At 49.7% G+C, this 14556-nt stretch overlaps 1 protein-coding gene across 4 annotated transcripts in view; it reads left to right on the forward strand.

Moving 5' to 3' along the window:
• Positions 1 to 2885: 2885 nt before the first annotated feature.
• Positions 2886 to 14556, forward strand: part of kcnn2 (potassium calcium-activated channel subfamily N member 2) — a 28654-nt gene continuing 16983 nt past the window's right edge. For 2 of the 4 annotated variants that reach the window (XM_076044912.1, XM_076044913.1), the window contains exons 1-2: positions 2888 to 4148; positions 4548 to 4643. In XM_076044912.1, coding sequence (XP_075901027.1) covers positions 3264 to 4148; positions 4548 to 4643 — 981 coding nt within the window. In that variant the 5' untranslated portion in view covers positions 2888 to 3263. Of the gene's footprint in view, positions 4149 to 4547; positions 4644 to 14556 lie in introns of all 4 variants that reach the window. The other 2 variants (XM_076044914.1, XM_076044917.1) reach the window with 2 other exon arrangements.

Here is a 14556-nt window from a genome sequence, read left to right on the forward strand (position 1 = left end):
CACAGATGATCGTAACGTGACATTTTGCACGATAAGGCAACTTTTAATTGGCTGCTTTTGTTCGTAAAACTCCAACACAGAGGGTTCGTGTTGGCAAAGGTTCTGCAGAGGTCAAGTCACAGCCACAGGGGAGACGGAAGCTACTGAGTCCGGAGGCCTGTTGTTGATGATGGTGCTCTTATGGGGTCAGCGGGGAGCTGAGACACACAGAGTCCCGAGCTCCCGAGTCGCCCTTTTCTGTCGAGCTCAGCAGGCCGATCGCGTCTCTTCCTTCCTCTTCCTCTCCTCTTCCTCGCCGTCCAGCGAGTAAAAAGAGCCGGTGTTGTGCCGCTGACAGTCAGTCAGTGTGTTTGTGTATTAAGTTTCCCTCCGAGGTGCATCAGAGGGGGATGGACTCTAAGATAATTATTCACAAACACAAGAGGAGGCGTTTCCTTTGTGTCGGCCTGCTGCTGGATATTTATATCCGCCTTTGATGCCGTCGCCACTTTGATCAATCTTCTTCTCTTAAATAATCGGACAAAATGAATAGCAGAAGTGAAAACAATTTCAGAATTGGTTTCACATTTCCCCCCTTAGAAGAAGCAGTCCACCTCAGACTCTGCCATCCTCTTGTGTTTAGCACTAGGGGGCGTAATAACCAGTTCAGTGTTACAGGACATGAATGAAAAATGTCCTGACTGTAATAAATGCACCTCCACTAATTATAGTGCTTCAGTCAATTATAAATCTCGACCTCTATTACTCACTAGATGAATAATTGTCTTTTAGGGGTCTCGTGGGGGATGATGGCACCAGGCTACTCCCACATTTGAATGACAGAGAGACCAAGTGAGGGATGAAAGGAGTGACAGAGAGACGAGGAGAAAGGAGAATAAGAATATAAAATAAGGACAAGAGGTAAAGGAAGAGGGACACGAGGATAAGGAGAGGGAAAGAAGGAAGGGCGCAGGGACGGAACGGACAAGAGAAACGGAGAAAGAAAGCAGGACAGGAGGGAATAAAAAGAAGGACAAAGAGGGTGAGATAAGGAAAGAGGCATGAATGAAGGACAGAAAGAGGGACGCGGTGAACTGTAAGAGAAGGACAGAAAGAGGGAAAGAGAAAAAGGAGAGAACTCTCCTTGGCCTTCTGTCCATTTATAAAATTCATCAAACGCTGCCCGCGCGCCGTGACGAGGGTGAAGAGAAAAGAAAAAAAAACGGGGGAAAAAAACCGCTGAGTTGGTGATTTGCTCTGTTGCTGATTAAACTGTTGGCAACAGCCGGGACGCAGTCGACACTTATTAGATGAATTAGCACAGGAGTCGAAATAATAGCAATATTTCTGGCCACTTTGGATGAAGAAAAAAAAAATTGATAATAATTGCCCGTGAGAGAAAGGAAAAGATGACGAGTGTGACGCACGTCCCCTTCCTCCGTCCTCGCGGCTGCTTTACGTGGCGTGAATGCACGCCGAGCGTTCCCATTCACCGCCTCGCGCACGCACACACTCACAGGGTGAGGGGAAAGGGGGGGCATGAGGAGTGGGGTGGGGTGGGGTGGGGTAGGGAGGGCGTGTCACGTGGCCGGCAGCTGCAGCCAATCCCAGCTAAGTGCGCATTGCGATCCTGTGCAGGAGGGTTTTTTTTTTTTTTTTTTTTATTAGAGGCTCGCTGGTGATCAATGGGCGAGCGGAGCGGAGCTGTCCGCGGTGCTGAAAGTTACTCCCAGCCGGCGGCCACACGAACCCCCGTCATAACAACACGGGTCCTCATTCCAGGGTGCATTTGTTACACTTTGGAGTTGGACACTTTCACGCTGCTTATGATGCTACGTTGCTAATTGTCTTAGCTGGGACTTTAAAAGGTGTGCATAAGGTGGTCGAGGAGGGGGGGGGGCGGTCATCATCTCATAAAGAAGAACATCTCGCTGAAATGACAATCCAGCGGTTTAATCATCAGCATTGAATGATTTAACCATTTGCCTTCGACTTTCCTCCTCCCCTCCAACATCCTCGCTCTTTATGCCTTCACAGATGCTCAGTCTCGGCCACTTGGCTGCGAACCCTGCGGGCGGTTTAACCCCCACCCCCATCTCTCCCACACCACCCCCCACCTCCATTAATAACGCGGCCAACAGCGCAGTGGTGTAGTCTACGTGATACGCAGGTACACGCCGTATAACCACTAGAAAAGGTCCCAAATTACCGTACAACCACTAAAAAATGCGCAAAGATCCGTCTGTTTTGTTTTTTTGTTTTTTGTTTTTTGACACGACGTCAGAAAATTTGTTTGTATTTGTACTCGATTGCTCAAACTTTACTTTTTTATATACACGTGTGTTAATTATTTACTCATTTTTCTCTTCAAAAAATTTGTCATGTTGCTTTTCGTCCGTTAATTAAAGTCCGGCTGTAAATGACTCTTCTATATCTTGTGTTGCTTACAACACGGTAACATTTACACAGCAGATAATCACTCTTTCATGATCTCACTTATATGTGGATGCTGGATACTTCATGAGCATGGTGGTGCTTATTATTTCGTGTTGTTATAAAGCAGCTGCTGCTGGACAGATGAGTACGAGGCTGAGGGGGGAGGAGAGGTCTACCCATTAGAATAAACTAGACTACACCACTGCAACAGCGGTCACATTAATCTGTGGCTGCAGCGGCCGGCCTCACAGGCAGGCAGGTGCCGCGGCAGACTGTCGCTGGCGTGGTCACGTGGTCCGGCGGCCAATGGGCTGCAAGCGGGCTGCAGTTTGTAAATCAGCGGCGACGACAGCGTGTGTTTTGCTATGAAGTCGATAAATTGGGGCGTCAGTGCGGGATTTATGAATCGGGTGTTACGATTCAGAATCGTAAAAGAGGGGAGGGGGAGGCAAGCGTGGGGTGGGGGTGGTGATTGTATTTGACTCCCTGCTGCAGTTGCAGGAGGAGAGAGAGAGAGAGAGAGAGAGAGAGAGAGAGAGAGAGAGAGAGAGGCGTCTGCAATGATAAGTTGCAGGTAGGAAAAGCGGCACGGAACGCGGGTGGCCTTCACACCTGCGTGGCCAGACCTCGTTTGGTGACGTCGGGCCGGTTGTTTTGATTCCCCCCCACCCCACCCCCTCCACCTCTCTCGCGCCCCCCACCGCCCAATAGGAAGCTCCGCTCGCTCGCATTCCTTGCCGGAGCCGACATGGCTCTCATCATGCAGCCGCCCTGTCCTCCCGTGACGCCCTCCGCCGGGTGCTGTGAGGTGCCCGGCTGCTGCTGCTGCTCCGCACGGCAGCACTGACATGGAAAGCCCACTGCAGCTGCACAACCATTTGTTCCCACAGCGGCAGCAGCAGCAGCAGCAGCAGCAGCAGCAGCAGCTCCAGCACTGTCAGTACGAGCACTACTGCGGGCGGGAGGGACGGCAACACCACCACTACCAGCAGCGGCAGCGGCAGCAGCAGCAGCAGCAGCAGCACGAGCAGTGCTGCACCTGCAATAACTGCACCTGTGACGCGCGGAGGACAAGCCTCGCCGCTCGCGGGACGTCGCCGAGCACTGTGGGAACTTTGAGGACACCTCCGGAGGCGTCGTGGAGGCAAGGCTGCCGCGATCTCACACCCTCTAGTCATGGTAGTTCCAGCAGGCACCATCATCTTCCTCACCGTCAGCAGCAGCAGCAGCAGCAGTGCCGCGGTCGGCAGCGGGGCAGCGCGGGCAGCAGCAGCAGCAGCCACGGAGGTAGTAACTCCTACAATGAAATAGCCATGAGCAGCTGCAGATTCAACGGCGGCGTGATGCGGCCGCTGAGCAACTTGAGCTCGTCCCGCAGAAACATACACGAGTTCGATTCCGAGTCGCAGCCCCTGCAGCCCATCTCCGCCGCAGATGCGTCGGACACTCTGGCGTCCAAGCCGGAGAACAATTCCACCACCCTGATGCCTTACGCATCCGGGGACGGAGGGGGAGGCTGCGGCCACGGAGGCGGCGGAGGGGGTGGGGGATGCGGCGGCGGAGGAGGCAAATCGGGCAAGAAGAAGAACCAGAACATTGGGGAGAAGCTCGGCCACCGGAGGGCCCTTTTCGAGAAGAGGAAGCGTCTCAGCGACTACGCGTTAATCTTCGGGATGTTTGGGATCGTTGTTATGGTTATAGAGACAGAACTCTCGTGGGGAGCCTATGGAAAGGTAGGTCTTTCTTCTCAATTCAGTGGCATGATTGAGCAAAGCTTTTTTCCTCTCTTTTCTTTTCTTTTTCAAAGCCTTTTTCAAACTTGTACATGGCACTTGTGTTGAGAGGTAGAATATTTTAGGGGGGAAAGAGAGAGAGAGAGAAAGGAGGGAGGGAAACTGCAAAGTGTCCCATGCAGGCCAACAGGCCCAGCCAAGCATGAAGGGGAAACCCCTCAGAAAACCCAAACACTCAACCTCACGTGTCCGAGCTTCACCGCTTCACTCTGCACCAGTGGCAGGTTAATTAGTTCTCCTTCTCTTTCTCTTTCTTTCCTCTTTCTTTCTTTTTTTAAATTTGTTAAATGTCATTGCTCTTGTTGTCCTGTTGGCTTTAGTGTTGTCGCTCTCTTCCAGGAGTCCCTGTATTCATTAGCTCTAAAATGCCTGATAAGCCTTTCTACAATCATTCTCCTGGGGCTGATTATCATATACCATGCCAGAGAGATCCAGGTAACGTTCCACCATCAACCTTTTATTCTCCCAACCCCCTTTTCCCTGCCCGCTCGTGTTTAAAGGGGTCAGCAGCAGCAAAAAAATAAAGAAAATAAAGAAATAAAACAAAAATGTACATTTAAAGAAAAAGATGCCTGATCTGATCAAATGTAACCTTTTCCATGCACGCACACCTGAGTGAGTCTGAGAGGCGGGGAGGCGAGCTCTGCAGAAAATTGCCCGGAGCATTTATTTAGCAGGCTGGAGATGATTATTGACTTTGAAAAGCTAATAACTCTGCTCTTGTGAGAGCAAGTGAGGTGTTAAATTTCCCTGCAGTGTAATTAGTCCATTAAGTTATATTTCCAACGTGAGATTTGCGCGAGGCTCCAGCAACTTTATTTTTTCTTTTTCTCTTTTTTTTTCCTCCCACATTTTCCGCCGTGGACGTCTTCCGATTGCAAACGCTCGCCCACAGAGGCTTCTCCTCCTCCTCCTCCTTCTTCTTTTCTTTTTTTTTTTGAATTCTGGAGTCGTGATGCTGAGTGTCACGCCGCCGCCGCCGCTCACTCGCTCCGACACTGGGACAGTTTTATGACCTTGCCTGGGACGATGGTTGCATTACTTACAGCTCCTCGGGAGCCTTGCCACTCGCGTCTCTCCAGCAGCTCCACGTTTAACGAGGCCGTGACGCAAGGAGGCTTTCGTTTATTGGAGAAAGAAAAAGAGCAACGCCGCATATTTCAAGCATTTCCAATCCCGCTAATGCGTTCCCTTTCAAACCTAAAACTGCTGCTTGTAACCTGACATGGCAGCTCATCCGTCTTGCCAGCCTCCTATAGAAAACCATTTTCCGCCGGTCTTAAAAATTTCATGGGATCGGATTGGATCAATCGCTTCCTGGTTGTGACCCAACCAGGAAGCAGCTGAACTAAAGGCCTCTCAACGGAACTCCCCCTGAAATGATAAAACTACTCACTTCATTTGTTTTTTGTTTTTTTGTTGTTTTTTTGCGTGGGTGACTCGTTCTAACACACATAGATCTATAAATCCCCCCCTCGTGATGTCACAAAGTGCACCGCTAGCTCTAAAACCGCCTCGTTTGTCTGGATCCCCTGCCAAACTTGCCGCGGAGTCAATTGAGCTTCAGTTTTAGCCGGCGGCTGCAAACAGAGGGCTAAACATGTTGCCGATTTTTTTTTTCTTTTCTTTTAGTTAATTGAGAGTTTTGAGGGTTGTGTTCTCTCAGAATTGAGAGTTAAATGGATAATTTACGTGTTGAGGCTGCTCTGTTGTGAATGGGTGGAATAATTGGACCTTGAAGGAACCACAGAAGAAGAAATACAGGAAGTGAGCGTGGCAGGCTACTCCAGAGGTTCCCCCGTGTGTTGCTGCTTTGGTTTTCCTCGATGGGGAAACTCGCTCTGGATTCACTCCTGACTGGGTCTGTCACACACGCCTGCACATGGCGGTTTACACCGAGGGGAAGTGGCGGCTGTACGAAGCTAATCTGACTGGTCCGCATGTTTCAAAGTGACGGATGTATAATTCATTCGCCGTCACCCTCTGCCTTTTCAAATGCTTTTCGACGGGCTCTCTAACCGGGTGCGGTAAAAAGCCGAGGATGCAGGGGAAACCTTGCGGGCGCTTTATCAGACTTTTTATTTTCTTCGCTTGTACTTTTTTCGGGCGACGCGGTGTCGCAGTGGTTAGCGCTGCCGCAACAAGGTCGTGGGTTCGATTCCCGGGCCTGGGACCTTTCTGTGCCACTCAGCCCACTTGAGTGAGACGTGCCATATTTACAGCAAAAAAACCAATCAAGCTCCCTCTTGTTCTTTTTTTTTTTTTGCATGACAGCATATACATCGGTCTTGCCGCAGAGGTCCAATCAGCAGCTGAGAACCAAACTCACAGGACAGCTTCATTGTTTTTTTTGTTTTTTGTTTTTTTTTTCACTTCCCTCGCCTGCCTCCCTGCCCCACAGACCTCCGTTTGCACCTCTCGACTCGACTCGACTCGACTTGACGCCGACGGATGCGTCACACAGCTGCATCCTTCACGGCAGCGCGCAGGCTCTTCGTTTAGCTGCCGCCGCCGCCGCTCCTCCTCCTCGTCTCCCTTTCACCGCGATTCTCTTCACCAGCTGCGGCTGACGTGAAAAGGGAAGAAAGGAAGAAAGGAAAAAAATGTCAGCACCACCACTCATGTTGTCATAAAAAATATATATTCACCCCCAGAAGCACTGTCGCTGCATTTCTTCCACTCATTGGCACGACGTCCCTGAACCTTGACATGTCCCACTGAGACGTACTTCAAATCCACTTGTGCTTTATTTGATGGCGCTGTCGCACTTTACCGTCTGCACTCTGGACTCACAGAGTATTGATAAGCTCAAAAACAAAAGTACTACTTTTAGGATGCACTTTTGCACAGCCACTGCAGTATGTGCAGTACTTTGAAGGAGTTTTCTATCTTATTTCTTTTTTTTTTTTTAATGTCGATATGTTGGCGCCAAATGACTATTTCACACACCGAGGTGTCATCGCTGCAGTGACTGTTTTGTCCCGGAAGCGTTTGACTTGCTGATTGCAGCTCCTTGTAACATCCTGGAGAAAAGCGCCGACTGCCACTAAGATCGGCAGGTGTTCGCAGCAGCGCGCAGCAATAGATGATGAGTGAGCTGTTAGAGTGTCACTGTTAAACCATCCACTCCAGTCCCACTCTCTGGTATTATTCTGCCAAACTTGTGCAAGACATTTATTCAAGACTCCCTTTTATGTGTCTGTGAATCTGAAATTTTAGGTTTGGGTGCTGCTGCCTTTCAACACCTCCTATTTTTATCATTCAGCAGTTTTTTTTTCCCCTATATGAATTTTTATCGCGCCACTTGTGGATTCGTAAATAGAATGATGCATAGAGCTTGAAGAGGCTTTCACAGCAGCACTCGGCTCTGACGTCATTCGTGAGACTGGAGAGACTTTCTCCAACCTCTGTTGTTTCAGAAACCATGTCGGCGTTCCAAAAAAATAAGAAAAAAACAATTTCCACCACCCGGGACGCCTCCTTCCTGTAGACGGACAGACACTCTCTGGGCTCCCGACGAGGAAAACTTTATTAAGGCGACTGTTTGGTCCACTTCCTCCTCCTCCTCCCCCTCCTTCCTCCCCCCAGGCGGATGAATCAGGGCCGCCGTCTGACTCAACCTCGTCTCCTGCTCTCCAAAAAAATGTGCCAGTTAATTCTAAAGGCTCTTTTGTAATTCATCTCTCTCCCTTCTGAGCAAACAGTCGGCCGCTGCAGGGAAAATCCAGCCGAGTGTTTGTTCCCCGGACTTCCACCACAACAGTCGTCCCTTCGCCATCCTGCTTTCAATCAGACTCGGCTCCCACACACAAACACACACACACACACACACATAAACACACACACACACAGATAATTACTGCTAATGACGAGCCCACTCACTCTGACGCTTCTCTTATTGTCTCTGTGCATCCTGAGGATTTGACGGCCATTAGAAGCGTGCAAAGATGAAATTAAAGGAGTAATCTGCCTTGTTTCCTCTCAATTGACTTGTTTCCGGTCGATACATTACCCACAATGCAGCTGACACTGTAGGAAGCGCCTATGTCGGTCGGTCGGGACGTCTGCTGTAGAGGCTCTTTTCTACTGTCAGTGGTTGTTTTATCTGCGAGTTGGTGGTGGTGGTGATGATGATGATGGGTTAAAAATAGACCGGCCATTGAGGTCGGCCTGTATTTTAGTTTACAAAAACGAGCAAATGTAAATTTTTCGTCCTAGATTCCAGTCAAGCAGCCGTACAACAATCAATCGTCCAGAAAAAAAAAAAAAATCTCACAGATCTCAAGAAAACAACATATTTAGCCCTTTGTTTTCAGCCTCCTGTTAAAATTCATGCTTCGGCCTAAATTCCACGTTTGCTGAGGCAGCTCAAACAAGGCAGTCTCAGAGGGCGGAGCCAAAACTTGAGCAAGGGGGTTGTCAATGACTTTTGTGACATCAGCAGGGGGCTGATTTCCATTTGTTATCTTCGTCTTCTTGTGCTGTTGTTGTCGTTGTTGTGTAGGTGTCTAAGTTGTGTGTCAGTGAGCCCGACTTGCGCACACATGTATGCATAATGCTTTTAATTTGAATTTGCTGCAGTGTTGATGAAGTAATACACACAAACGAAAGCACCAGGCGCCGTGACAGATGGCTGGCCTTGTGTATCTTTAATTTTATTTATTTATTAATTTATTTTGAGGAAATTAATTATTTTACTCCTCTCTGCGGCGTGCCCTGGAAAAAAGAATACCCCAAAAAACTCTGCAGTCCGACCCCTGGTAGAGTTTCACCAACGGAACCTGACAAACAGAGCAACAAACAATCTGGTGCCATATGTCGCCTCAGAGAGAGAGGAGGCGTCGCCTTCAGCGGGTTGGTGGAACCTCGGCCCTGCTGCATCTGCTGCCGCGGCTGCGTTCTCTATCGCAGCGATCGGCAGAGCGAAGCGTCACCCTGCGAGTTCGCGCCTGCGCCGGTCGAGTGCTCTCGAGTGCCGTGTCTTAAGTGCAGCGCTCGGCGTGGGAGACCTGGGCTCCCGCAGCGGAGTAGATTATGCATGCACATCCATGTGTACTCACAGATGCCTGTCAGATGTGGAGGCATGAGTCAGGATGATGAAATATCTCCCCGCCAATTCCTCCCTGCGCCCCCCCCCCACCTCACCCACCCCCCCTTTAAAACTGATTTACTTGTCAAACTCACTGAGCACTCTGCACTCTCTGATTTCGGGGGCAACAGCCACAAACTTCCTCCTCTCTTCTGAAATGCGAAGGAAAAAAACACCTGTCACTTTCGACAAGATGGATGTTCAGCGTCTTTTTTTTTTTCTTCGCCGGCTCTCAGAAAGAAGAAACTTCCTCTTCATGTGGAAGTTTTCAGTAATTCTTCGGTTTCAATTCAAGAGTGCTGCTCATCCACGTGTCTGTTTTCAGTCGCTCTTAAAACTACAATTCCATAAACGTCACGCATTCACTTGGCTGTGGCCAAACCAGGACCCTCAAAAACTGGAAGTCAAGAGGAGGGAAACAGGAAGCGTGTGCAAGCCTTGCTACCGCTAAAGAGATTAGCTCGGAGGCTGCAGTCGTGCCGTCTTTTATCGGAATTCGCGTTGGTTTTGCTCCTTAAAGAAGATTGTTGTTTTTTTTCAATTTTCATTTGACCTCAAGCAAGTTTGTGAGCAAACTTTTAGCTAAATCAGGCAACGCAAAACATAGCGAGGTGGCTACAGGAAGACACAGAGGTGAACAAAGGATTTCACTTTGGCAAGAGTTGCACGTCCACATGGCGGCAATGTTGCACCCGTCCCAAGCGGTAGTTCTGGCGCGGCCAAAAGTAGCCGAAACGGTCGAGTCAATCTGTGTGGTGGACAGAAGGAATCGCTCGGCCTCCTTCCAAGTCTCGCCTTCTGCTTTCCGAACCATTTCTCTCTGGGCTCTTCACACACATGGATACGTGAGACAAATCCAAAGCGTTTGGCAAAACCCTCCATCTGGCGCGCCGCACTATCTGATAGTTGACCAACTGGGCTTTGACAGGAAGAAATATTGCGTCCATGACCCGCTAAATAGATTCATCCCAGGCTTTTTCTCTCTCTCTTTCTTTCTTTTCATAAAAGAAGAGATAACACTGCCTTGCATTCATGTTTTGCCTGCCTGCGAACACACACATACACGGCGGCGGTGGCGGCGGCGGTGGCGGCGGCGGCGGCGGCTTCAACTCGGGATGTTTTTTCACGCGTCTCCTCGAAGCGTCGCCGGCCTGATTCAGTCGTGTTAATGCCTTTTGTTGACAGCCGGTGACCCGCCCGAGGAATCTTTTGGCTTCTCAGCTTAGTCGGCAGCGACTTATTACAGGAGTGAAAATGGAGTGGCTGAGGTCTGCGGCTGCCTGCCTGCCTGCCTGGCGACTTTGATATGTCATTGTCAGCCTCTAATATGAGTTCCGGGCTCGGAGCATCTCTGCTGCACTCGGCAGCGCACAGCGACGGCGGCTCTGAAATGCTTGATGGGTTCACCTCAGCAGCCGCTGACATTTGGAAACTTTCCTCCACTTCGCACATCAAAAGCTCTTTTTTTCCCCCTCTCTCTGTCTCCCTTCGCCGAGGGCCCTTTGTGTTGAGGCCACAGCCGCGTTGTCGTACGGCGTGTGAAGACAGTTTCTGCTGAGTTTCCTTCAACCGATGCGAAAACGCTTTGGGCTCCCGTACGACGCGTTTGATGTCTACTTCTTTTTATCAAGAAGCAAACAAAGAGGGGAGGGGAGAAAAAAAGCCTGCGCAGATGTTCGGCAGTCGCACGGTGTTGCCTCCTTTTTTTTTCTTTCTCTTTTTTCTTGGTCCACAGTCTGTGGAAAAGATAAAATAACAACGCGTTGTTCAAGTGGAGCCAGCAAATCCGGCCAAAGTCCAACTTGGCTGCGCTTGTCAGACCGCCCCTGGGTGGTGTGTGTGTGTGTGTGTGTGTGTGTGTGTGTGTGTGTGTGTGTGTGTGTGTGTGTGTGTGTGTGTGTGTGTGTGTGTGTGTGTGTGTGTCGGAGATATTGTGTAACTGCAGCAGACGCTCTGCATTTCTCTGGGTGAAATCTGTCCCCTACCTGAGACTCGGTGCCGGAGTCCGATAACAGCCGCTGCGAGCCTGCTGACCTCGCTGTTTCCACCGGCCGGCTGCAGAGACAGATTAGAATCCTAAAGAGCATTAAATGGGAGCGTTTCACTTGAAAGTTGGCGTCGCCACTTCATACCTGCGGATGATTTATTTCTATCAGAAGATGAATATTTATACGCGTGCCGGGGATGATTAATGCTAATGCACGGGGAGGCTTTAGTTCCTTTAAATGGAGGAACTTATGCAAACGTGGGACATAAATCCAGGGGAGGGACAAAAGAAAAAGGGAAAAAAGAAAAAAGAAAAACAGCAGCACCCACCGCCTCAGATTTACTCGGCAAAAGTGCTCTCTTAGTGGCCCGCTTTGATAGCATAAATAAAGTATTACATTAATGCCTAATTGGGCTGAACCTCTCAACCTCGTCCGCTTAATGAGATTGCGCGATTTCATTCCCGGTGACAAGATATATGTTCCGCGTCTCCGCATTACACAGATTAAATATTGAGCCGGACTCCATTAGTTATATTGAGTGTGGTTGAAACCGGTAACCAACCCAGCCGGTGCTGCAGGTGAGACTCCCGCCGCCGCCGCCCCAGGCGGAGGGGCGTGGTCAGCCTGCGGAGGAAGTGCCGCATGAAGGCAGCGTGACGCCTGTTTGCTTTGTCAGATCTGATAACTCAGAGGCCTAGCGTGTGTGAAGACATATATGGTCTCAGTTAGCGATTGTCGATTAATTGTCGATTAAGAATTTCATTGATTAAATTAAATTAATCGCAATTAATTGAACATTTTTTTTACACGGGTGGTTAATATCATGATAACAGTGCAGTGACAGGAAAGAGCAATTCACCTGTAGAAAGTGTGATGGTCATAATAAAGGTCATAATGTGTTCCTTACACATTTTTCATTGTGAAATTTAGGTTCAACCGGGACGGGGTGGTGGAGTTATTCTCTCCAACGTTTACGGTTGGGGTAAAATTTATGTGCAACTCTAAAAATTTGCCTTTGGAGTGAAATTAAAAATGATAGTTTGATAGTTTTGCAGGTTTAAGACGGTTTTTGTGCAGCCACATTAACGATGGCGAGCGCATTAAAAAGGGGTCAGGATCAGGACTTGAACGAGGAGGAGTCCATGTCAGATGTTTAGAAGGTGGAAGAAAGCCGAACCGAGGTGGTTTGTGGCCAGTGGAGACAAAGTCAGGATTAGAATGCCCTTGATTGTCATCATACAATGTATAAAGAAATTGGAAAGCTTCCTCCCTTCAGTGCAGTCAGACGATTTTAAAAGAGAGAAAGACGGATTTAAAAAAAAAGTGAAAAGTCTCTCAATATACAAGCAATCTTAAAGCTTAAATTGAAAAAAAAAAACAATAAACATTAAAATGTTAAAAAAGTTATAAATAAGAGGTGAACCATGATGATGACTGGAAGGTTGCTGAGGTTGGAGCTGGAAGAGCAAAGAGGTCATGAGGTCATGAGGACGGGAGGGTCAGATGAAGAAAGATGATTGGATGTCCCCTCCCCCCCGCCAGTTTGGAATAAAAAAAAGAAAAGATCTGATTCTGCGCACATTTTGTCACTTGAAATTTAATTAACTGCTGCCTCTTAAACAATTGGATTTGGACGTGATGACGGAGTAATTACATTTAAAAAAAAAATCAATTAATTCTTTTAATCTGCCACTTCCTTTCGTCAACCCCGCTCGTCGCCTCTTTAAACGACGCGACACCCCAAGTCTTTCTCGCTCCTTCACTTCGCCGCCAATGTAGTTTGCACCTCCTCGCTCGCCGTCATAACTGTTGCCGCCGGTGTCGCCCCCCCCGGAACACTTGATGCTCGGAGCCGAAGGGCCCTTGAGGATCGTGTTTCAGCTCATCCATTACCATAATTGCCTTCACCCACCCGTCGAGCGGAGGTGGAGGTGGAGGTGGAGGTGGGGTGGGATGGGCGGGGGGCCTCTTCCTCGGGCGGCCGACGTTTAAATGTTTAATTGGATTGTTTTAAGGTAACAAACTCTGTAACTGCCGGGCTCGGGGGTCGTCCAGGTAAAGTTAGACGCCGCTTGGCGTTTGTGTGCAAACAATACATTTAGCCGCTAATCCTGTAAGTAAGACGGCGCGGCCGAGAGACGCAAACCTGCTGCGGTCGCGGCCGTTGGCGTCATCTTGTGTTTCCGCGTCTACCTTTACACCCTGGGCTCCTGGGAAGGCGGCTCGGGTTGCTCGCTTCTCCGGCAGACACACGTGCACGCCGCCGCCTGTTTGATGTGAGCAACTGAGAAAATGTTTCAACCCTCATACGGAACTTTGATTGTCACTCTTTAGATGATACTCCACCACCTCCTCCACCTCCTCCTCCACCTCCTCCTCCACCTCCTCCACCTCCCTCCCTTACTCCTCCTGCTTCTCCCTCTTCTGCTCATCCTGCGCTTGTTCCTCCCCCTCCACCCTCCTCCTCCTATTCCTGCTCCTCTTCCTTCTCCTCCTCTTCTACCTTCACCCCTTATCCTCCTCCCCTGCTCCTATACCTCCTCCTCTACCTTCTTCTTTTCCTCCTGCATCTTCTTCTGCTCCTATACCTCCTCCTGCTCCACCTCCTCTTCCTCCCCTTCTGCCTCCTTCTCCTCCTCCTCCTCTACCTTCTCCTCTTCTTCCTCCTCCACCTCCTCCTCCTCCACCAACTTCTCCTCTTCCTCCTGCTCCTGTTCCTCCTCCTTCTCCTCCTCCTCCTCTACCTTCTCCTCTGCTTCCACCTCCTCCTCCTCTCCCTTCTCCTCTTCCTTCTGCTTCTCCTCCTGCTCCTATACCACCTCCTGGCCCTCCTCCTCCACCACCTTCTCCTTTTCCTCCTGCTTCTCCTCCTCCTGCTCCACCCCTTCCACTCACTCCTCTTACTCTATCTCCTCTATCTTCACCTCCTCCTCCTCTTGCGAGGCGCCAGCTTGTTGACAGTTGCTGCTTCCTCGGCGGTGGCGGCATGCAGTATAATTGGCCGGGAAGCTGCTCCGGTGCAGGCGGTGTGTCGGAGGGAAGCGGTTGTGTCAGGGCGCCTGGGACGCTGTCAGGCTGCAGTAGCTGCGACGCCGAGCTGCGTCTGCGGGAAAAGTGGCGGCGTTTATTGATCGGGGTTTCTTTTCCTCCCTCCCCTCTTTATCCTTGAACACCTTCGCCGGGAAGCTTGTGGGTTTTTTTTCTGCCTGTGAGAGATTCTCCATCAATTGTAGTTTTTTTTGTTGTTGTTATTTAGGCGACGTATCGACGC

The sequence above is a fragment of the Nelusetta ayraudi genome, unplaced genomic scaffold (assembly GCF_046127955.1).
Source record: "Nelusetta ayraudi isolate G7.1 ecotype Tasmania unplaced genomic scaffold, CSIRO-AGI_Nayr_v1 ptg000083l, whole genome shotgun sequence".
NCBI lineage: Eukaryota > Metazoa > Chordata > Actinopteri > Tetraodontiformes > Monacanthidae > Nelusetta > Nelusetta ayraudi.